The sequence below is a fragment of the Oncorhynchus kisutch genome, linkage group LG13 (assembly GCF_002021735.2).
Source record: "Oncorhynchus kisutch isolate 150728-3 linkage group LG13, Okis_V2, whole genome shotgun sequence".
NCBI classification, from domain to species: domain Eukaryota; kingdom Metazoa; phylum Chordata; class Actinopteri; order Salmoniformes; family Salmonidae; genus Oncorhynchus; species Oncorhynchus kisutch.
This window is the reverse complement of record NC_034186.2, coordinates 1,635,729-1,661,666: the sequence shown is the minus strand read 5'-3', so window position 1 is coordinate 1,661,666 and position 25,938 is coordinate 1,635,729. Positions and strand designations below refer to the sequence as shown.

Below are 25,938 nucleotides of genomic sequence, written 5' to 3'. Positions count from 1 at the left end.
AAGATAACTTCTCATTACAACTCTCATGAACATAGACGTATGCTCATTCAAATCTAGATCTATATCTGAGTCCTGTTGTATGTTTGAGACCCTGCTCACTATGAGATGATCCCTGTATCAACAATAAACAAAACAAACCAAACAATACAAAATAGTAAACAATAAACACGAGATTCCTGGTCGGTCGACGCTAGAAGGTCAGCACATGAATGTTTCTGCTCATTCTACTATAGAACTAAATGTCGTAGCGTAGCACGCCGTAGTATCGGCATATTCAACAGCATTTAAGAAATATATTACCTTTAATAGTGTTATCTTGTGATCAAGCCATCAATGTTTTGTGATAATTGGTGTCTGGTATAAAATTATTGACTATTGGTAAAAGAAAATGTCAGCTAACCGGTTAGCAATTAGCATGTTTGACATTTCAGTGGAAATCAGCTTTTGATAAGTGGCTTAGCAAGGAAAATACGTCCCGTATTTTCGTATTTCCGGCCACCCAGTTATCGGCCACCTTACTATTTTGTTCAATTACAAGATATATCCGTTTAATTTTGTTAAAAAAATGAGACACCAACCTCGTATCCAAAATGTTTACTAGATAGTTGGCTTACCTTCCGTTGAAAAAAAATTGGACTTGCCTGTCAACTTTTCGTTGGTGCGCCCTCACGTGGAGTCCTAAAAAAGGGCTCTTCACCAACATATTCAGTGTTAATGTCTCATCATTTGTTTTAAAGTTTAATTTTTATGTTTTGAGAAAGTAGATACCAGTTTAACATTAAAATATAAATGAGTATGAATAATTTACATAAAATAAAACTGATTTGCATTGACATAAACAATGAAAACAGAGTTGTGTTGCAGAGATGCACTTAGAAAGTGAAGGAATAAATACACAAGGTGGTTAAATAAATATATATTATAGTTTAGACATGTATTTATTTTTGCAAATAAATTATTTCATATGAAAACAAACAATTCAATCTCGACCTCCATAATTCAAAGAGAAACTTAAACAAAACAAAACAAAAACAAACAAACAAACAAACAAACAAACAAACAAACAAACTAAACGTGACTACGTTGTGCACAAACACAAAACAATATCCCACAAATGCAGGTGGGGAAAAAGCGTACCTAAATATGAACTCCAATTAGAGGCAAGGATTACCAGCTGCTTCTAATTGGGAACCACGCAAACCACCAACCTAGAAATCTATAAACTAAATAACCCGCCCACCTCTGGATCCCACAGCACACCCCTACAGTGCTGGCAGAAGTCACAGCACACCCATGGCACCTAGGACCTACACTCCTGCGGGGGAGCTTGCAGGTGGATCACACTCCCACTCTTTTATTTGAAAACATGGTTTTGCAAAATGTAGAAGTACTACAGCAACGAGAGAGATTATGAAATACCTGAGAGTGCTGCCACGGGAGGCGTGACAGAGGTGGCCGGTGGAGCTTTTCTCTTTCTTTTCTGTGATGCAGTTGAGAGAACAAAAGTTGTGTTAGATGGAGCATGTTTCATGAAAACCCTTTTCAACTTTTTTACATCAATACCTCTGCAGGAATCTGCAGAAGTTTTGGAGGAGGTGCCCTGAGGGCTGGTGCTATGGACTGTAGATATGTAAAGAGACAGAAAGGGGGCTGAGGGCTGGTGCTATGGACTGTAGATATGTAAAGAGACAGAAAGGGGGCTGGTGCTATGGACTGTAGATATGTAAAGAGAGGAAAACAAGTTTCAACATTGCAGTTTTATGGAACACAAAACAAACAGTATTTGTTTGTCTAATTTACCTGTGGACGTGGCTGTATTGGAATTGCAGGGGGCAGGGACACCAGACGATGCTGCTATAGTGGTGTGACCAGGGGAGACGGAGGAGGCAGTTGGTGCAGAGGAGGCCGCGTTGGTGGTGACAGACAGGGGGGTGGTGTGCATCGTGGTGGTGGTGGACGAAACCAGCTGACGATGGTTTGGAGGAGCTGGTGTTTGTAATGGTGGGGTTGACGGACTGACGATGGTGTGGCCGGCAGAGTAGGCACCTGGCCTTCTTCTGCAACTGGGGACTCTGGCGGTTTCTCCCGCCAACCCACTCTCCTTCAAGTGCTTCTCATAAGAAGTGAAGGAAGGTGTCCATCGTTGGAAGTGTGACACACTCAGATCTCCCCGTGTCCAGGGTGTCTGGCCTCCTCATGCTCAGGTTCCTGTGCCTCCTCCTGAACATTTCCCACCACCTCTTCCCCAGTGGTGGGATTGTATCCCCTGGGTGCCGAAACCTACAATAGAATAGAATGTAAAATTGTCCATCCAGGATAAACTGTTTGTTTTGGCATCACCATACACATCCACATTTACATCACACACATTGAGAACAGTCAGTCCTGCATTCTACATACAGAAACACCTAATACCTGTGTATTTTGTCAGCGTATTTCATCAGCCTCGGCCTGGTGAAGGGCGCAGTAGATACAGTACTACACCAGAGAATTTGCCTCCTGTGGTGCAAGCCACTGTGTTTCTACCCCTGCATTGTTGTATGGGGTTTCAGGCTGGGTTTCTGTTTACAGCACTTCAGCTGATGTAAGAAGGGCTTTATGAATACATTGGAATTGATTTGGATTTGGGGGTGGTCCACTGCGACAACCATGGGGTCACCGAGCCGCTCAGCCAGTCCGTCAGAGGCTGCCAAAGTACACCATCCACCTTGGTAGATTAGAAAAGAAACTGTCACTAGCAGATCTAATTTACATACACGTGGTCATCTCCTAAAAACAAAAGATGCCTAACCTTGGCAGCCTGGCAGATAGCCATCCCTGCCCCACAGTTCTCCGTGGCATGGAACATGTCCACCTGACTAACCTTGGCAGCCTGGTGGATAGCTATCCCTGCCCCACAGTTCTCCGTGGCATGGAACAGGTCCACCTGACTAACCTTGGCAGCCTGGCGGATAGCCATCCCTGCTCCACAGTTCTCCGTGGCATGGAACAGGTCCACCTGACTAACCAGGTCCACCTGACTAACCTTGGCAGCCTGGCGGATAGCCATCCCTGCTCCACAGTTCTCCGTGGCATGGAACAGGTCCACCTGACTAACCTTGGCAGCCTGGTGGATAGCTATCCCTGCCCCACAGTTCTCCGTGGCATGGAACAGGTCCACCTGACTAACCTTGGCAGCCTGGCGGATAGCCATCCCTGCTCCACAGTTCTCCGTGGCATGGAACAGGTCCACCTGACTAACCAGGTCCACCTGACTAACCTTGGAAGCCTGGCGGATAGCCATCCCTGCTCCACAGTTCTCCGTGGCATGGAACAGGTCCACCTGACTAACCTTGGCAGCCTGGAGGATAGCCATCCCTGCCCCACAGTTTTCCCGTGGCATGGAACAGGTCCACCTGATTAACCTTGGGCCTGGCGGATAGCCCCCCAGTTCTCCGTGGCATGGAACATGTCCACCTGACTAACCTTGGCAGCCTGGAGGATAGCCATCCCTCCCCCACAGTTCTCAGTGACATGGAACAGGTCCACCTGACTAACCTTGGCAGCCTGGCGGATAGCCATCCCTGCTCCACAGTTCTCCGTGGCATGGAACAGGTCCACCTGATTAACCTTGGCAGCCTGGAGGATAGCCATCCCTGCCCCACAGTTCTCCGTGGCATGGAACAGGTCCACCTGATTAACCTTGGCAGCCTGGCGGATAGCCCCGCAGTTCTCCGTGGCATGGAACAGGTCCACCTGATTAACCTTGGCAGCCTGGAGGATAGCCATCCCTGCCCCACAGTTCTCCGTGGCATGGAACATGTCCACCTGACTAACCTTGGCAGCCTGGAGGATAGCCATCCCTGCCCCACGGTTCTCTGTGGCATGGAACAGGTCCACCTGACTAACCTTGGCAGCCTGGAGGATAGCCATCCCTGCTCCACGGTTCTCCGTGGCATGGAACAGGTCCACCTGACTAACCTTGGCAGCCTGGAGGATAGCCATCCCTGCCCCTCAGTTCTCCGTGGCATGGAACAGGTCCACCTGACTAACCTTGGCAGCCTGGAGGATAGCCATCCCTGCCCCGCAGTTCTCCGTGGCATGGAACAGGTCCACAAGATTAACCTTGGCAGCCTGGAGGATAGCCATCCCTGCTCCACAGTTCTCCGTGGCATGGAACAGGTCCACCTGACTAACCTTGGCAGCCTGGAGGATAGCCATCCCTGCTCCACGGTTCTCCGTGGCATGGAACAGGTCCACCTGACTAACCTTGGCAGCCTGGAGGATAGCCATCCCTGCTCCACAGTTCTCCGTGGCATGGAACAGGTCCACCTGGGTAACCTTGGCAGCCTGGCGGATAGCCATCCCTGCTCCATGGTTCTCCGTGGCATGGAACAGGTCCACCTGATTAACCTTGGCAGCCTGGCGGATAGCCATCCCTGCCCCATGGTTCTCAGTGACATGGAACAGGTCCACCTGACTAACCTTGGCAGCCTGGAGGATAGCCATCCCTGCTCCACAGTTCTCCGTGGCATGGAACAGGTCCACCTGATTAACCTTGGCAGCCTGGCGGATAGCCCCGCAGTTCTCCGTGGCATGGAACATGTCCACCTGACTAACCTTGGCAGCCTGGAGGATAGCCATCCCTCCCCCACAGTTCTCAGTGACATGGAACAGGTCCACCTGACTAACCTTGGCAGCCTGGCGGATAGCCATCCCTGCCCCACAGTTCTCCGTGGCATGGAACATGTCCACCTGACTAACCTTGGCAGCCTGGCGGATAGCCATCCCTCCCCCACAGTTCTCAGTGACATGGAACAGGAACACCTGACTAACCTTGTCAGCCTGGAGGATAGCCATCCCTGCTCCACAGTTCTCCGTGGCATGGAACAGGTCCACCTGATTAACCTTGGCAGCCTGGCGGATAGCCCCGCAGTTCTCCGTGGCATGGAACATGTCCACCTGACTAACCTTGGCAGCCTGGCGGATAGCCCCGCAGTTCTCCGTGGCATGGAACAGGTCCACCTGATTAACCTTGGCAGCCTGGCGGATAGCCATCCCTGCCCCGCAGTTCTCCGTGGCATGGAACATATAACTTTTTTGAAAACTTTCAACTTTAAATTACATAAACGGCAAAACAAAAAAATCTGTTGTCAGCTAGAAGGTTGTCTAGTCGCAAAACTTAGCCTTATTTTAGTCTCCGTTTAAATGTTGAGCTCGAGGTGATTTAGTCCTCCAACTGCTAGAGAGTGCCCGATGTCGGGGGGAAATTAGCTAGGAGTTCTGCTGTCTGTTTGTCACGGTCGTCCTCCTCTTCATCTGAAGAGGAGAGGCGAGAAGGATCGGAGGACCAAAATGCGGCGTGGTATGTGTTCATCATGAATTTTAATAGAGAAAACACTGAACACTGAAACACTGAAACACTGAAACACTATAAAAAACAATAAACAAAATAACAACCGTGAAGCTAAATGAGAACTGTGCTGAAACAAGCCATCAACATAGACAATCACCCACAAACAAACAGTGAAACCCAGGCTACCTAAGTATGATTCTCAATCAGAGACAACTAATGACACCTGCCTCTGATTGAGAACCATACTAGGCCGAAACATAGAAATACCCAAATCATAGAAAAACAAACATAGACTGCCCACCCCAACTCACGCCCTGACCATACTAAATAATGACAAAACAACGGAAATAAAGGTCAGAACGTGACACTGTTGAATCGTCATGCTCATTCTACTATAGAACTAAATGTCATAGTTCTGCTGTCTATTGAATCGTCATGCTCATTCTACTATAGAACTAAATGTCATAGTTCTGCTGTCTATTGAATCGTCATGCTCCTTCTACTATAGAACTAAATGTCATAGTTCTGCTGTCTATTGAATCGTCATGCTCCTTCTACTATAGAACTAAATGTCATAGTTCTGCTGTCTATTGAATCGTCATGCTCATTCTACTATAGAACTAAATGTCATAGTTCTGCTGTCTATTGAATCGTCATGCTCATTCTACTATAGAACTAAATGTCATAGTTCTGCTGTCTATTGAATCGTCATGCTCATTCTACTATAGAACTAAATGTCATAGGAGTTCTGCTGTCTATTGTCGTACTGGTTTGTTACATAGGGTTTGTTAGCTTGTTATGTAGCTAGTTACAGTAAATATGTCATAGTATAATGGTATAATGAGACTCTATCTCTACACCATTATTCAGTCATTATACATAGCTGATATTGTCATGTTTGAGACTCAAACATGATTTGACTGCGAGACCCTTGCTGTAGGAGCACATCCTATAATACTCCCACCCACACACACACACACACACACACACACACACACACTCCCACTCACACACACACACACACACACACACACACACACACACACACTCCCACTCACACACACACACACACACACACACACACACACACACACACACACACACACTCCCACTCACACACACACACACACACACACACACTCCCCCCCCCCCCACACACATACACACTCACACACACACACACACACACACACACACACACACACACACACACACACACACACACTCCCACTCACACACACACACACTCCCACTCACACTCACACACACACACACACACCCACACACACACACACACACACACACACACACTCCCACACACACACACACACACACACACACACACACACACACACACACACTCCCACTCACACACACACACACACACACACACACTCCCACTCACACACACACACACTCCCCCCCCCCCCACACACATACACACACACACACACACACAGACACACTCCCACCCACCCACCCACACACACAGACACACTCCCACCCACACACACACACACACAGACACACTCCCACCCACCCACCCACACACACAGACACACTCCCACCCACACACACACACACACACACAGACACACTCCCACCCACCCACCCACACACACAGACACACTCCCACCCACACCCACCCACACACACACACACACACACACACACACACACTCCCACTCACACACACACACACACACACACACACACACACACACACACACACACACACTCCCCCCCCCACACACATACACACACACACACTCCCACTCACACACACACACACACACACACACACTCCCACTCACACACACACACACACACACACACACTCCCCCCCCCCCCACACACATACACACACACACACACACACACACACAGACACACTCCCACCCACCCACCCACACACACAGACACACTCCCACCCACACACACACACACACACACACAGACACACTCCCACCCACCCACCCACACACACACACACACACACATACACACAGACACACACACACACACACACACACACACACACACACAGACACACTCCCACCCACCCACACACACAGACACACACCCTTCAGCTCTGATGGTTCCTCTGTCCCGTTCCTCGGACGGTTCCTCTGCATGTGGGTCAGATGAATTGGAAAGCGGAGAGGCAGAAGTCTTTGTTTGATTTGACCCATTCCTCTGAGGCACGGTAGTGGAGGAAAACAGGCCAAAGGGATGAGTCCCAAATGGCACCCTATTCCCTACATAGTGCACTACTTTAGACCAGAGCCCTATGGAACCCTATTCCCTACATAGTGCACTACTTTTGACCAGAATAGGGTGCCATTTAGGAAACAGACAGGGTCTCCGAGAGAGAACCAAGCTGGCTGTGTGTCACCCTCCTCTCTCTCTCTCTCTCTGTCACTCCCTGTCACTCCCTGTCACTCTCTGTCACTCTCTCTCTCTCTGTCACTCTCTCTCTCTCTCTCTTCCCCCTGCCTCTCTCTCTCTGTCACTCTCTCTCTCTCTCTTCCCCCTGCCTCTCTCTCTGTCACTCTCTGTCTCTCTCCCTGTCACTCTCTCTCTCTCTGTCACTCTCTGTCACTCTCTCTCTCTCTCTCTCTCTGTCACTCTCTGTCACTCTCTCTCTCTCTCTCTCTGTCACTCTCTGTCACACTCTGTCTCTCTCTCTCTCTCTCTCTCTGTCACTCTGTCACTCTATGTCTCTCTCTCTCTCTCTGTCACTCTCTGTCACTCTCTTTCTCTCTCTCTGTCTCTCTTCCCCCTGCCTCTCTCTCTCTGTGTCTCTCTGTGTCTCTCTCTCTCTGTCTGACCAGCACCACTATATAGATCACAGTGGTGTGGAGACCAGCCAACACCACTATATAGATCACAGTGGTGTGGAGACCAGCCAACACCACTACATAGATCACAGTCGTGTGGAGACCAGCCAACACCACTACATAGATCACAGTGGTGTGGAGACCAGCCAACACCACTATATAGATCACAGTGGTGTGGAGACCAGCACCACTTATATAGATCACAGTGGTGTGGAGACCAGCCAACACCACTATAGAGATCACAGTGGTGTGGAGACCAGCCAACACCACTATATAGATCACACATCATCCCAACACACTTCAGTCTCTGCACCAATACAGGCTGGTCAAGTCTATGAACACAGATACACAATATCCAGTCAATATAATCCACAAATGTAAACATCGCTTTAACAGTGCTGTGGCTAGAATGAAAACCTGAGTCCATCCTACTCAAAATATACTTTTCCTGGAAGTAGACAAGCTCCTTCTAATTGACTAGCGACGCCAATACTTTTGCCCCCCCCAAAAAATCCAACTTAGATATGGGCCAACAGTTATTCAGTAGAGTGTTACCAACTCAAAAGAGGGAGTACAAATGGTGATTTCAACAACTTGGGGACTTCATGACATTCTAGGGAGAGATTGAACATGTTAAAGGGGGAGCAATGTGGTCTGCAGGTTAGGGCACAATGGCACCCTATTCCCTATGTAGTGCACTACTATAGACCAGGACCCTATGGTACCTTATTCCCTATTTAGTGCACTACTTTAGACCAGAGCCCTATGGCACCCTATTCCCTACATAGTGCACTACTTTAGACCAGAGTGCTATGGCACCCTATTCCCTATATAGTGCACTACTTTAGACGAGGGTTCATAGGGTATAGTGTGTATAGTATATAATGATTCAGATTTGAAAAACATTCCGATTTAAAAAATAAAATTAAAAAAAGTCAAATATTGTATATACTTTTAAAAATGAATGAAAACAAAAAATAAAATAGCTTTTTTGGTCTTAATTTAAGGTTAGTGTGCAGTTTGGTTAAATTTATGGTTAGGGTTAGGTTCAGAGCTGCCTCCAGAACTAGATTCATGAATGACAAAACGCTAACCTGCTATTGTGTTGTGGCTCTGCATATACTTCCTGCTAATGACCAGAGAATCTTCTGTTAACATGCCCCTCTTCTTACTCAGGCACGGATTGATCTCAGACGAACATCCATTTAAAAAACACTTTCTAACCCAGCCATGGTAAACACTGTCAATGTAATCAGCAAAAAAAATAATTGCAGAGAATGTTGGTTTTGTAATGAGATAATTGAAAGTGGAAGAGCTGAAGGAATGCTATTGACACTCCTTAAAGGAGATGAAATAGAAAATCCTTGATGTGTTTCAAAGCTGATTCAGGAACAGTCAATTTAGTGATCTGCTAACCAATGTTTTGTTGTGGTTGGCTATCACGCAGCTCTGCACCCACTGTTGGGATATCAAATCACTTTGGGATAGCCACAGCCTAGTGGCTCTATTCACAGCCCAGTGGCTATATTCACAGCCTATGGGCTCTATTCACAGCCTAGTGGCTCTATTCACAGCCTATGGGCTCTAATCACATCCTAGTGGCTCTATTCACATCCTAGTGGCTATATTCACAGCCTAGTGGCTACATTCACAGCCTAGGGGCTCTATTCACAGCCTAGTGGCTATATTCACAGCCTAGGGGCTCTATTCACAGCCTAGTGGCTCTATTCACAGCCTAGGGGCTCTATTTACAGCCTATGGGCTCAAATCAAACCCTGGGGGCTCTATTCACAGCCCAGGGGCTCTATTCACAGCCTAGGGGCTCTATTCAAGGCCTAGGGGCTCTATTCACATCCTGGGGGATCTATTCACAGCCTAGGGGCTCTATTTACAGCCTATGGGCTCTATTCACAGTCTAGGGGCTCTATTCACAGTCTGGGGGCTCTATTCACAGCCTAGGGGCTCTATTTACAGCCTAGTGGCTCTATTCACAGCCTAGGGGCTCTTTTCACAGCCTGGGGGCTCTATTCACAGCCTAGGGGCTCTATTTACAGCCTATGGGCTCTATTCACAGCCAAGGGGGCTCTATTCACAGCCTAGGGGCTCTATTCACAGCCTGGGAGCTCTATTCACAGCCTGGGGGCTCTATTCACAGCCTAGGGGCTCTATTCACAGCCTATGGGCTCTATTCACAGCCTAGGGGCTCTATTCACAGCCTAGGGGCTCTATTCACAGCCTAAGGGCTCTATTTACAGCCTAGTGGCTCTATTCACAGCCTAGGGGCTCTATTTACAGCCTATGGGCTCTATTCACAGCCTGGGGGCTCTATTCACAGCCTAGGGGCTCTATTCACAGCCTGTGGGCTCTATTCACAGCCTGGGGGCTCTATTCACAGCCTAGGGGCTCTATTCACAGCCTAGGGGCTCTATTTACAGCCTAGGGGCTCTATTTACAGCCTAGGGGCTCTATTCACAGCCTAGGGGCTCTATTTACAGCCTAGTGGCTCTATTTACAGCCTAGGGGCTCTATTCACAGCCTAGGGGCTCTATTTACAGCCTAGTGGCTATATTCACATCCTAGGGGCTTTTAGTGCCGGGAACCCTTGAATTTAGAAACATGAAAACTCATGTTTTTCAACATTTGATGAAAAACATATTGCCTCTCTTCAATGAAGACTGTTTCGTTGTCCTGTCCAATGTGTTCATCGAGGATCCAAGCCTATCAATAAAGAGTTTGATTCGTGATAGTGCTTTGAAATACATTTTAATCACCAAAGCTTTATTAAAAGATCAAGTTTGGGAGCAGCAGAACAGTGAGTGGACATCTAATTTATACTGTATCCTATGTATTGTGTATGTCTACATTATTTTAGTCAGGTCCCGTTTTGGACATACTTAAAACCCCTCCATGTAGGCTACATGTCCATATGTCCATCATGAATTATTAAACCCCTCCATGTAGGCTACATGTCCATATGTCCATCATGAACTATAAAACCCCTCCATGTACAGTAGCCTACATGTCCATATGTCCATCATGAATTATAAAACCCCTCCATGTACAGTAGGCTACATGTCCATATGTCCATCATGAACTATAAAACCCCTCCATGTACAGTAGGCTACATGTCCATATGTCTATCATGAACCAGAAAACCCCTCCATGTACAGTAGGCTACATGTCCATATGTCCATCATGAACTATAAAACCCCTCCATGTACAGTAGGCTACATGTCCATATGTCCATCATGAATTATAAAACCCCTCCATGTACAGTAGGCTACATGTCCATATGTCCATCATGAACTATAAAACCCCTCCATGTACAGTAGGCTACATGTCCATATGTCCATCATGAATTATAAAACCCCTCCATGTACAGTAGGCTACATGTCCATATGTCCATCATGAACTATAAAACCCCTCCATGTACAGTAGGCTACATGTCCATATGTCTATCATGAACTATAAAACCCCTTCATGTAGGCTACATGTCCATATGTCCATCATGAACTATAAAACCCCTCCATGTACAGTAGGCTACATGTCCATATGTCCATCATGAATTATAAAACCCCTCCATGTACAGTAGGCTACATGTCCATATGTCCATCATGAATTATAAAACCCCTCCATGTACAGTAGGCTACATGTCCATATGTCCATCATGAACTATAAAACCCCTTCATGTAGGCTACATGTCCATATGTCCATCATGAACTATAAAACCCCTCCATGTACAGTAGGCTACATGTCCATATGTCCATCATGAACCAGAAAACCCCTCCATGTACAGTAGGCTACATGTCCATATGTCCATCATGAACTATAAAACCCCTCCATGTACAGTAGGCTACATGTCCATATGTCCATCATGAACCAGAAAACCCCTCCATGTACAGTAGGCTACATGTCCATATGTCCATCATGAACTATAAAACCCCTCCATGTAGGCTATATGTCCATATGTCCATCATGAATTATAAAACCCCTCCATGTAGGCTACATGTCCATATGTCCATCATGAATTATAAAACCCCTCCATGTACAGTAGGCTACATGTCCATATGTCCATCATGAATTCTAAAACCCCTCCATGTACAGTAGGCTACATGTCCATATGTCCATCATGTACTATAAAACCCCTCCATGTACAGTAGGCTACATGTCCATATGTCCATCATGAACTATAAAACCCCTCCATGTAGGCTACATGTGCATATGTCCATCATGAATTATAAAACCCCTCCATGTACAGTAGGCTACATGTCCATATGTCCATCATGAATTATAAAACCCCTCCATGTACAGTAGGCTACATGTCCATATGTCCATCATGAACTATAAAACCCCTCCATGTACAGTAGGCTACATGTCCATATGTCCATCATGAATTATAAAACCCCTCCATGTACAGTAGGCTACATGTCCATATGTCCATCATGTACTATAAAACCCCTCCATGTACAGTAGGCTACCGTTACCCGGACTAGATCTAAAGGCTATAACGAAGGCAATCCCATTTTTTTTTTATTCTGTGGATTTTATGATATCCTGCTTCTGACCCCCAAAGCTATTTCAAAATATTATTGGTAAAAAAAAAAACACACAGATCTTGTTTTTCATTTAATTTGATAAAAAAAACAACTTTGAATAATTTACATCCTGTCTTGGATGGCGAACGTCCATAATGCAATTTAGGAGCCATCTGCTATTTCTGGAGAAGTGTGGATGTGACACGTAAGATGGTTCCATTATAAAACATATTTGGCAGCAGTATAGCAGTGAGTGGATATTCTCTTTTTATATTGGATCTTTGTTCCTGTGAAAAGTTTTAGATGTGCGTAAAATCCTCCATTGTCTGCATTCCGCCTTGGTATCATCTGCCCACGGGAAGCAATTATGGTGGCTGTACTTAGACATAGCCTGTTCAAAACAAGTTGTTGTTGTATTTTTGATTAGAATGAATCGCCCTATTTTAAAGCCTTATTAGTAGGGAATTTAATTTTGCTTATTGACAATGGTTGGCCTAGTGGTTGGACTAGTAACCGTAACTAGTAACTGTAACTAGTAACCGTAACTAGTAACCGTATCTAGTAACCGTAACTAGTAACCGTATCTAGTAACCGTAACTAGTAACCGTAACTAGTAACCGTAACTAGTAACCGTAACTAGTAACTGTAACTAGTAACCGTAACTAATAACCGTAAAGTTTACAAGTTCTAATCCCCGAGCTGACAAGGTACAAATCTGTCGTTCTGCCCCTGAACAGGCAGTTAACCCACTGTTCCCCTGAACAAGGCAGTTAACCCACTGTTCCCCTGAACAAGGCAGTTAACCCACTGTTCCCCTGAACAAGGCAGTTAACCCACTGTTCCCCTGAACAAGGCAGTTAACCCACTGTTCCCCTGAACAAGGCAGTTAACCCACTGTTCCCCTGAACAAGGCAGTTAACCCACTGTTCCCCTGAACAAGGCAGTTAACCCACTGTTCCCCTGAACAAGGCAGTTAACCCACTGTTCCCCTGAACAAGGAAGTTAACCCACTGTTCCCCTGAACAAGGCAGTTAACCCACTGTTCCCCTGAACAAGGCAGTTAACCCACTGTTCCCCTGAACAAGGCAGTTAACCCGCTGTTCCTAGACCAGTTAACCCACCGTTCCCCTGAACAAGGCTGTTAACCCACTGTTCCTAGACCAGTTAACCCACCGTTCCCCTGAACAGGCAGTTAACCCACTGTTCCCCTGAACAGGCAGTTAACCCGCTGTTCCCCTGAACAAGGCAGTTAACCCACTGTTCCCCTGAACAAGGCAGTTAACCCACTGTTCCCCTGAACAAGGCAGTTTACCCACTGTTCCCCTGAACAAGGCAGTTAACCCACTGTTCCCCTGAACAAGGCAGTTTACCCACTGTTCCCCTGAACAAGGCAGTTTACCCACTGTTCCCCTGAACAAGGCAGTTAACCCACTGTTCCCCTGAACAAGGCAGTTTACCCACTGTTCCCCTGAACAGGCAGTTAACCCGCTGTTCCCCTGAACAAGGCAGTTAACCCACTGTTCCCCTGAACAAGGCAGTTAACCCACTGTTCCCCTGAACAAGGCAGTTTACCCACTGTTCCCCTGAACAAGGCAGTTAACCCACTGTTCCCCTGAACAAGGCAGTTAACCCACTGTTCCCCTGAACAAGGCAGTTTACCCACTGTTCCCCTGAACAAGGCAGTTATCCCACTATTCCTAGGCTGTGATTGAAAATAAGAATGTGTTCTTAACTGACTTGCCTAGTTAAATTAAGGTTAAATGAAAAATGTTTTTAAAAAAGGTACAGTGGATCCAGAAACTATTCAGCTCTCTTGAGTTTTTCCACATTTTGTTACGTTACAGACTTTTTCTAGAATACATTTAAAAAAAATTGCTCATCAATCTACACACAATAACCCATAATGTAATAATAACACATAATGACGAAGCAAAAATAGATTTTTTGAATTTTTGAATTTATTTTTTAAACTGAAATATCACATTTACATAAGTATTCAGACCCTTTACTCAGTACTTTGTTGTTGCACCTTTGGCAGTGATTACAGCCTTGCGTCTTCTTGGGTATAATGCTACAAGCTTGGCACACCTGTATTGGGGGAGTTTCTCCCATTCTTCTCTGCAGATCCTCTCAAGCTCTGTCAGGTTGGATGGGGAGCGTTACTGCACAGCTATTTTCAGGTCTCTCCAGAGATGTTAGATCGGGTTCAAATCTGGTCTCTGGCTGGGCCACTCAAGGACATTCAAAGACTTGTCCCGAAGCCACTCCTCATTGGCTGTGTGCTTAGGGTCGGTGTCCTGTTAGAAGGTGAACCTTCACCCAGTCTAAGGTCCTGAGCGCTCTGGAGCAGGTTTTCATCAAGTATCTCTCTGTACTTTGCGCCATTCATCTTTCCCTGTAAAGATCTTTCCTGACTAGTCTTCCAGTCCCTGCCTCTGAAAAACATCCCCACAGCATGATGCTGCCACCACCATGGTTCACCGTAGGGATGGTGACAGGTTTCCTCCAGACGTGACACTTGGCATTCAGGCCAAAGAGTTCAATCTTGGTTTCATCAGACCAGAGAGTCTGGTTTGTCATGGTCTGAGAGTTTTTAGATGCCTTTTAGCAAACTCCAAGCTGGCTGTCGTGTGCCTTTTACTGAAGAGTGGCTTCTGTCTGGCCACTACAATAAAGACCAGATTGGTTTAGTGCTGCAGAGATGGTTGTTCTTCTGGAAGTTTCTCCCATATCCACAGAAGAACTTTGGAGCTCTGTCCGAATGACCACCAGGTTCATCTTCCTCACCAAGGCCCTTCACCCCCGATTGCTCCGTTTGCCCGGGCGGCCAGCTCTAGGAAGAGTCTTGGTGGTTCCAAACTATTTCCATTTAAGAGTGATGGTGGCCACTGTGTACTTGGGGACCTTCAATGCTGCAGAAATGTTTTGATACCCTTCCCCAGATCTGTGCCTCGACACAATCCTGTATCAGAGATCTACCGGACAATTCCTTCGACCTCATGGTTTGATTTTTGCTCTGACATGCACTGTCAAATGTGGGACCTTATATAGACAGGTGAATTGGTGAATTTACCACCAGGTGGACTCCAATCAAGTTGTAAAAACATCTCAAGGATGATCAATGGAAACAAGATGCACCTGAGCTCAATTTCGAGTCTCATAGCAAATACTTGTCTGAATACTTATTTAAATAAGGTATTTAAATAAATAAAAAAAAATATATATATATACATTTGCAAACATTTCTATAACCTGTTTTTACTTTGTCATTGTGTTTAGATTGACGAGGAAACACATTAACTGAATCCATTTTAGAAAATTGCTGTAAATGTACAAAATGTGGAAAAAGTCAAGAGGTCTGAATACTTTCTGATTAAACATGGCTCAGACATCAAATCAAATCAAATCAAATGTATTTATATAGCCCTTCGTACATCAGCTGATATCTCAAAGTGCTGTACAGAAACCCCCAAACAGCAAGCAATGCAGGTGTAGAAGCACGGTGGCTAGGAAAAAGGAATACTCTTCCATTCTTCATCCTTCCATCCCTCTCTTTAGTTCTATCACCACCCATCGTCACCCCATTTCCTGAATTGCATTCGCAAGATGCTCCTACAGTAGGCCTAGCCCCTATAGCAGTGTGAATGTTAAACAATATATTCCCTTATTGAAGCCATGCTTTTAATTAATACAATGTGGATATGTTCAACATGTTTAGCAAAGATGGGATAGGCCTACATTTGATTATTTTGTTTTCTGCAGGCTATTTAACAAACTAGCCTTTAACTGACTAACAATCAAATTGGAGTTGATGACAATGAAATACATAAAAGACCGTAAATACACAACTTGAAACGACCACATATTTAGTCATGGAGCACGTTCTGATTGGCCAGTGAGGGGTCAAGCCTTGACACACCTCCAACTTGTTTATTCATCAAACCCCAGCCCTTTCGCTCCACTTCCAGCTACTGCGCCTATAATTCTGGTTGTGAAAATAGCAAAAATATTTCTGACACATCCCTGAACCTATAGCACCCATTGCGTTAGGTTTCTTAAAATAGAGCCCTAAGTTTTGCTTCAGAGACATTCCTAAGAGGGAATCATTGACGTGTTTAATTATTGAAAGACTAATCAGTGAGTGACAATGCCTATTTTCTGAAAACAGCAATATTTCTGTGGTTGGGTATCATGCAACTCTGCACCCACTCAAATCACTTGGAATAGCCTGTCCATTGTTTTGCCTTACCAGTGTTCTGTGTCTTTTTACATCATAAGATACATTCTTCCAGTAGTTATGTTCTTGTGTAGTCCACCAGAGGGAGGTGTAGTTCCTGTGTAGTCCACCAGAGGGAGGTGTAGTTCCTGTGTAGTCCACCAGAGGGAGGTGTAGTTCCTGTGTAGTCCACCAGAGGGAGGTGTAGTTCCTGTGTAGCCCACCAGAGGTGTAGTTCCTGTGTAGTCCACCAGAGGTGTAGTTCCTGTGTAGCCCACCAGAGGGAGGTGTTGTTCCTCTGTAGTCCACCAGAGGGAGGTGTTGTTCCTGTGTAGCCCACCAGAGGTGTAGTTCCTGTGTAGCCCACCAGAGGTGTAGTTCCTGTGTAGTCCACCAGAGGGAGGTGTAGTTCCTGTGTAGCCCACCAGAGGGAGGTGTTGTTCCTGTGTAGCCCACCAGAGGGAGGTGTTGTTCCTGTGTAGCCCACCAGAGAGAGGTGTTGTTCCTGTGTAGCCCACCAGAGGTGTAGTTCCTGTGTAGTCCACCAGAGGTGTAGTTCCTGTGTAGCCCACCAGAGGTGTAGTTCCTGTGTAGTCCACCAGAGGTGTAGTTCCTGTGTAGCCCACCAGAGGGAGGTGTAGTTCCTGTGTAGTCCACCAGAGGGAGGTGTAGTTCCTGTGTAGTCCACCAGAGGTGTAGTTCCTGTGTAGCCCACCAGTTGGAGGTGTAGTTCCTGTGTAGTCCACCAGAGGTGTAGTTCCTGTGTAGCCCACCAGAGGGAGGTGTAGTTCCTGTGTAGTCCACCAGAGGGAGGTGTAGTTCCTGTGTAGACCACCAGAGGTGTAGTTCCTGTGTAGCCCACCAGAGGGAGGTGTAGTTCCTGTGTAGTCCACCAGAGGTGTAGTTCCTGTGTAGCCCACCAGAGGGAGGTGTAGTTCCTGTGTAGTCCACCAGAGGGAGGTGTAGTTCCTGTGTAGACCACCAGAGGTGTAGTTCCTGTGTAGCCCACCAGAGGGAGGTGTAGTTCCTGTGTAGACCACCAGAGGTGTAGTTCCTGTGTAGTCCACTAGAGGGAGGTGTAGGACAATAGATTGAGGAGGTGTGCTCTTATTTATTAGTCTGGCAAACACCTAGATTCTGGAAAGAATGTTTTGATGTGTATTGATAATGAAGGGCACTGTGCTTTTACTGGTTGTTTCTCCTCTATGCCTTTCTCACTCAAACTCAAACACCCACAAGCACAGCCTCACACCTCCTGAGCCCCCGCAACCTCACACCTCCTGAGCCCCCGCAGCCTCACACCTCCTGAGCCCCCGCAGCCTCACACCTCCTGAGCCCCCGCAGCCTCACACCTCCTGAGCCCCCGCTCCCTTCCGTTTTCAACGGTAGAATTTTCCAATCCAAAAACAACGAGGTCTCAACCCCCCCCCCCCCCCCCAAGGAAAAATAAATACGTTTGAAAGAACCAATCAATGCGTCGGTTCAATATCTGAGCAAATACTTCATTTACCAGACGTGTGTCCTCTCCTCTACTGCACATTTCCTGTGGGGATTCTTACTCCAAAGTTTTACGAAAGGAACTTAGATTAAAACCACAAATGATCGATGTCCGATTACATTTGAAGATTTATTGGAACTAAATGTTCATATATGGGCTGGGGAACATTGTTGTATTTGATTGTACCACATTATGAACAGAGAAATACCTGTATATACCATCGGATGTAGGAGCTGGTAGACTGAATAATGCTGATGCTAATCTTATTGGACCGCTTTTGGAAAGCCAGGTGATGATGATGATGAACTATCTCCAGTAGATGGCAGTCTAGGATCACAGTTTTCAGATGGGATACTGTTACGCTGTTTTGATACAGCTGGACAAACACATCACTCTTGGAATGCTGTTCCCATGAGATCACATGGCATTCCAACTCAAATCCACCTCTGATTTATTGAGTGAGCAAATGACAGAGATAGACAGGGATAAAGAGGGAGAGAGAGAAATGAGAGAAGAGCTGTATTTTAGCTAAAATGTGTTTTTTCCAGTTTTCAGTTTTTCCCATTTCAAATCAAATTAAATCACATTTATTTATATAGCCCTTCATACATCAGCTGATATCTCAAAGTGCTGTACAGAAACCCAGCCTAAATCCCCAAACAGCAAGCAATGCAGGTGTATAAGCATGGTGGCTAGGAAAAACTCCCTAGAAAGGCCAAAACCTAGGAAGAAACCTAGAGAGGAACCAGGCTATGAGGGGTGGCCAGTCCTCTTCTGGCTGTGCCGTGTGGAGATTATAACAGAACATGGCCAAGATGTTCAAATGTTCATAAATGAACAGCACGGTCAAATAATAATAATCACAGGCAGAACAGTTGAAACTGGAGCAGCAGCACTGCCAGGTGGACTGGGGACAGCAAGGAGTCATCATGTCAGGTAGTCCTGAGGCATGGTCCTAGGGCTCAGGTCCTCTGAGAGAGAGAAAGAAAGAGAGAAAGAGATAATTAGAGATGGCATACTTAAATTCACACAGGACACCGAATAGGACAGGAAAAGTACTCCAGATATAACAAACTGACCCTAGCCCCCCGACACATAAACTACTGCAGCATAAATACTGGAGGACGAGACAGGAGGGGTCAGGAGACACTGTGGCCCCATCCGAGGACACCCCCGGACAGGGCCAAACAGGAAGGATATAACCCCTCCCACTTTGCCAAAGCACAGCCCCCACACCACTAGAGGGATATCTTCAACCACCAACCATCCTGAGACAAGGCCGAGTATAGCCCACAAAGATCTCCGCCACGGCACAACCCAAAGGGGGGCGCCAACCCGCCAACCCATTTGTTTTCATGTTTTTGCTCTCAAAATCACACTTAAAAAAAATAGAAACCAACTAATATTGGATGTTGTAAGTCCACAACAACACTTAAACTACATCAGGAGACCACTTGTGGAGTCGTTATAGTGTTAAAGAGCCCTATATTTGGTTTGTAGTGTTAAAGGGCACAAGCTTCTCGGGCAATAAACGTCTCTTTGTTATCTCTAAATATTCTTATTAACAGAAGACTCAAGAAGTCTCCATGATGTAAATGTTTTGACCTCTTGTTATAGCAAATAATGCAGGATTTTGTTCCTGTTTCTATATAATATCACACATTGTGATCTAAATGGATGAATGTTATCATAAAAAATGTAATAGTGATGACGATGATGATGATGAGGTATTGTAAAATAATCATGATGTTGTCTCTAGGTTAATCATGTCAAAGCATAAATTGCTCTTCTGGTTTTGTAGTAACATAGTAGTAATGGAATCATTGGTGAAATGGAGTTGAGCAACTGATTAATTAGAACTTCTTAGAGGGCAGTATTCGGAAGTTTGGGTGACTGAGGTGCCCAAAGTAAACTGCCTGTCACTCAGGCCCGGAAGCTAGGATATGCATATGCATGGTAGTATTGGATAGAAAACCCTCTGAAGTTTCTGAAACTGTTAAAATAATATCTGTGAGTATAACAGACCTGATTTGGCAAGCGAAACCCTGAGGACAATCCATCCAGGATTTTTTTGTTGTTGAGGTCATTGGATTTTCCAATTATTTTCTATGGAGAAGCGGAATTATTAGGACCCAGATTGCAGTTCCTATGGCTTCCACTAGATGTCAACAGTCTTTAGAAATGGTTCTATGTTTGTTTTTGTTGAAAAATGAGTAGTCGTATTCTTTCTAAGTGTCATTCAGGTGGAATCTAGTCTTTTGGTGAATGAGAGCACTCTCCGTGTTGTTTTCTCCGATATTGGAAACAGTTTATTCCGTCTTAAATTTAATTGATTATTTACATTTTAGGGCACCTGAGGTTGGATTAGAAATGTTGTTTGAATTGTTTGGACCAAGTTTACAGATAACTTATTAGATCCTTTGTCAGCATGTTGTGCGAGTTGGAACCCGTGTGTTTCTGACTCAAATGCGCCAAAAAAAACGGACAATTTTGGGATATAAAGAAGGACTTTATCGAACAAACAACCATTCATTGTGTAACTGAGACCTTTGGGATTGCGGAAAGATGAAGCTCTTCAAAGGTAAGCGATTTATTTTATAGCTATTTCTGACTTTCGTGATGCATCTGTTTGGTTGGAAAATGTTTTTCATGGTTTTGTATGCGGGACGCTGTCCTCAGATAAGCTTTCGCCGTAAAGCGTTTTTGAAATCTGACAAACAAGAAGTTAATCTTTAAACGATGTATAACACTTGTTATGTTTATTATGACTATTTCTGTATTTTGAATTTGGCGCTCTGCAATTTCACCTCACTTCATCATGTTGTCGTGGTGGGTCGCTAGCAGAAACCCTGCGCCAGAAAGGTTAATAATTGTAATGAATCACGATCACAATATAATTTGTAATCTCTGATGTCTCTCCAGGTTAACCATCTCAGCAGAATGCCCCATGCAGTTAGAGGACTTCCCCATGGATGCCCACGCCTGTCCTCTTAAGTTTGGAAGCTGTAAGTTAATAAGACTCCTCAGTAAACACGTCTGGCATTACGGATCTGCTATTATCACACACACACACACACGCACACACCACACACCACACACCACACACGTGATGCTTCTCCTGTGAGTCTGTACCTCTGTCCCAATGCTGTGAAGGTCAGGTTCTGTGGAAGGTCATTAGTAAAAACAAAACAATAATGTTCCAAGCCGGCTTCCCTGCGGTACGCCACATTCAACACAATTTGCATTAGAGAGGCTTCCATTAAAGAAAACGCTCTGTGTTCTATTAGAAAAGTAACTCTCATGCCTCCCGGGTGGCGCAGTGGTCTAAGGCACTACATCGCAGTGCTAGCTGTGCCACCAGAGACTCTGGGTTCGAGCCCAGGCTCTGTCGCAGCCGGCCGCGACTGGGAGGTCCGTGGGGCGATGCACAATTGGCCTAGTGTTGTCCAGGTTAGGGAGGGTTTGGCCGGTAGGGATATCCTTGTCTCATCGTGCACTAGCGACTCCTGTGGCGGGCCGGGCACAGTGCATGCTGAGTGCACTGTGCCCGGCACATTTCCTCTGACACATTGGTGCGGCTGGCTTCCGGGTTGGATGTGTGCTGTGTTAAGAAGCAGTGCGGCTTGGATGGGTTGTGTTTCGGAGGACGCATGGCTCTCGACCTTCGTCTCTCCCGAGCCGTACGGGAGTTGTAGTGATGAGACAAGATAGTAAATACTAACAATTGGATACCACAAAATTGGGGGGTAAAATTCAAAAAAGAAAAAAGATAGGTAAGAGGTTGGATAAGGCAGAGGTTGGAAATCCATAACACCTATTTTTTTCAGCAATAGGTTTTGATCCATGACATCAAAAGCTGCACGGAAGTTTAACAGAACAGCTCCCACAATCTTCTTACTATCAATTTCTTTCAGCCAATCATTAGGCATTTGTGTCAGTGCCGAGCATGTTGAGTTCCCTTCCCTATAAGCATGCAGAAAGTCTGTTGTTAATATGTTTTCTGTAAAATAACATTTTATTTGGTCAAACACTAATTTTTCCAACAGTTGGTTTATCACCGGTAACAGGCTGATTGGTCGGCTGTTTGAACCATTAAAGGGGTGCTCTGATTGGTCGGCTGTTTGAACCATTAAAGGGCTGCTCTGATTGGTCGGCTGTTTGAACCATTAAAGGGGTGCTCTTATTGGTCGGCTGTTTGAACCATTAAAGGGCTGCTCTGATTGGTTGTCTGTTTGAACCATTAAAGGGCTGCTCTGTTTGGTCGGCTGTTTGAACCATTAAAGGGGTGCTCTGCTATTTTTGGACAGCAGATTTACCTTTGACACCCTCCAGGCCTGAGGGCACCCTCCATCTTCTAGGCTTAGATTAAAGATGTGGAAAACAGGAGACGCAATGTATTCTGCTACCAACCTCGGTAATTTACCATCCAGGTTGTCAGTACCAGGTGGCTTGTTCTTATTTATATATATTTAAAAAATGACCTCTTTCACATCTACTTTGTGGAACAGAAAACTACAGCGCTTGTCTTTCATTATTTGGTCTGTTTTACATGAATATGAAGGTTCAGCGTTTGTTGTCAGTTTAGTCACATGATTTCTCAATTTACAGTATGTTTGCAGGTCTCCTGTGTTGTCAGACTTATTTGTTATTCCCTTTGCCTCATCCCTCTCAGTCATGCAATCTTTCAATTCATCATCTCTCCATGGGGAATTTGTCAGTTCTAACAGTGAGTTTCTTGGTGGGTGCCAGTCCATAACTGGAAGCATAGGCTTTAGGTGGGGTAGATGAAACCTCTAGCTGTTATACTGCTACAGCACGTGTTAATATGGGCTATTTTAAGTTATTTTCTGGGTGTTGTGCTATTCTGAGAGGCTGATCACAGGTAGACATGTCAGGGACATTTACATTTGAGTCAATGGTACTGAGTGGGCTGTCCACAGTGGGCTTCTTCCTAAGGCAGACAGTTTTAGTAGAAACAGTGGAATTCAATTCTATGTGCATATGATTATTGCTGACACCCTCGGAGCTAACAGCTACAGGAACATAGATTGAGTTACTTACATTCACTTCTATTTCTCTGGGATGTAGTACTGTTACAACCTTGGACAACATTTCCCCCAACGAACCACTGGCCAAATCCCCTCATATTGATCTCAAACTGTGTTTTTAACACAGAATTAAATTAAACACAGACTAGCTAATCAGGAAACTCTCAGGTATGTTGTGGTGCACTGCCATTGAAATTGCTTCACGAGAAGCTGGTAAACTTATGTTTGTAGTGTAGTTAGCCTCTCGATGGCTTTGAATGCACTGTCAGCATGCAGTCAGAGCTTCTAACCACTTTTGGAGCTAACTAGTGCTCTCAAATTGTGTCCTGATGTTTAAAGCAAGTTGTCTTAAGTGGCTAGCTAGTATTAGCAACATTTGGTGGTCAATGAGACTGAGAGCTAGCTAACCAGCTAGGCTAGCGAACAATGTAACAAAAGTATAATTTCAGATTTAAAAAATACTCCATCAACAGACTCGGCATTTCAGGAATCACAGTAGCAAAGTACCTCTGATGCACTGTTCAATTATTTAACCATTTAAAAAAATTACACTGGTTTTCATGTGTCTCAAATGTGAGCTCGTTCAAGCAATTCTCGTCGTGTCTTCAGAAAGTCATATACGCTGTTGGCCAGCAGTCTAATGAATGAAGCAGCTAACAGACATGATGATGTTGAACTGGTGGCATGTAGAGATTCATGTAGTGCATTTGGAGTTCCCGATCCTTCTGGCATCAACTAGGGCTGTGCCCCAAGTGGCTTTTTTCCCTATTTAGTGCACTACTCTGTGAATAGTGAATAGGATGCTATTTGGGACAAAGACATGGTGGTTGAGCTTGGTCTGGAGGTGAATGTGGTGATGTGTTTGTGTGTCTGTGTGTTCTTCAAATCAAAATGTTATTTTTCACATGCGCCGACTTACTTACAAGCCCTTAACCAACAATGCAGTTCAAGAAATAGAGTTAAGAAAATATGAACTAAATAAACTGAAGTAAAATATAAAAACTAACACAATAAAATGACATAACAATAACGAAGCTATATACACGGGGTACCGGAACCGAGTCAATGTGCGGGGGTACAGGTTAGTCGAGGTAATTTGTACACGTAGGTTGGGATAAAGTGATTATGCATAGATAATTAACAGCAAGTAACAGCAGTGTACAAAACAAATGGAGGGGGGTCGATGTAATAGCCCGGCGGCCATTTGATTAATTATTCAGCAGTCTTATGGCTTGGGGGTAGAAGCTGTTAAGGAGCCTCTTGGACCTAGACTTGGCGCTCTGGTACCGCTTGACCTGCGGTAGCAGAGAAAACAGTCTATGACTTGGGTGATTGGAGTCTCTGACAATTTTATGGGCTCTCTTTTGACACCGCCTATTATATAGGTACTGGATTGCAGGAAGCTTGGCCCCAGTGATGTACTGGGCCGTACACATTACCCTCTGTAACGCCTTATGGTTAGATGTTGAACAGTTGCCATACCAGGCGGTGACTGGTCAGGATGCTCTCGATGGTGCAGCTGTAGAACATTTTGAGGATATGGGGACCCATGCCAAATCTTTTCTCCAAAGGGGGAAAAGGTTTTGTTGTGCCCTCTTCACGACTGTCTTGGTGTGTTTGGACCATGATAGTTTGTTGGTTATGTGGACGCCAAGGAACTTGAAACTCTCGACCCGCTCCACTACAGCTTGATTGATGTTAATGGGGACCTGTTCGGCCCTCCTTTTCATGTAGTCCACGATCAGCTCCTTTGTCTTGCTCACATTGAGGGAGAGGTTGTTATCCTGGCACCACACTGCCAGTTCTCTGACCTTCTAGGCTGTCTCGTCGTTGTTGGTGAACAGATTAAATATGAATATTTTCTTAACTCTTGAACTGCACTGTTGGTAAAGGGCTTGTAAGTAAGCATTTCACAGTAAGGTCTTCACTTGTTGTATTCGGCGCATTTGACAAAAAACATTTGATATGTCATGTGACTGTAAATTAACCAATCACTTGCTCCAAGCATTCTCTCTGCTCTCTATAAGCCAATTAGTCCTAAAGTGCCTTGCAAATGTATTTGTCCCCCTTGGTGTTTTTCCTATTTTGTTGCATTACAACCTGTCATTTTAATAGATTTTTATTTGAATTTCATGTAATGGACATACAAATATAGTCTATATTGGTGAAGTGAAATGAAAAAATAAATAAAAGTGCATATGTATTCACCCCCTTTGCTATGAAGCCCCTAAATAAGATCAGGTGCAACCAAGTACCTTCAGAAGTCACATAATTAGTTAAATAAAATAAACCTGTGTAAAATCTAAGTGTCACATGATCTCAGTATATATACACCTGTTCTGAAAGGCCCCAGAGTCTGCAACACCACTAAGCAAGGGGCACCACCAAGCAAGCAGCACCATGAAGACCAAGGAGCTCTCCAAACAGGTCAGGGACAAAGTTGTGGAGAAGTACAGATCAGGGTGA

At 45.2% G+C, this 25,938-nt stretch overlaps 1 protein-coding gene across 1 annotated transcript in view; it reads left to right on the top strand.

Moving 5' to 3' along the window:
• gabra5 (gamma-aminobutyric acid type A receptor subunit alpha5) overlaps positions 1-25,938 on the top strand; it is a 76,972-nt gene that overhangs the window by 10,035 nt on the left and 40,999 nt on the right. The window contains exon 6 of the mRNA XM_031838150.1: positions 21,347-21,429. Within this exon, the coding sequence (XP_031694010.1) occupies positions 21,347-21,429 (83 nt within the window). The remainder of the gene's footprint in view (positions 1-21,346; positions 21,430-25,938) is intronic.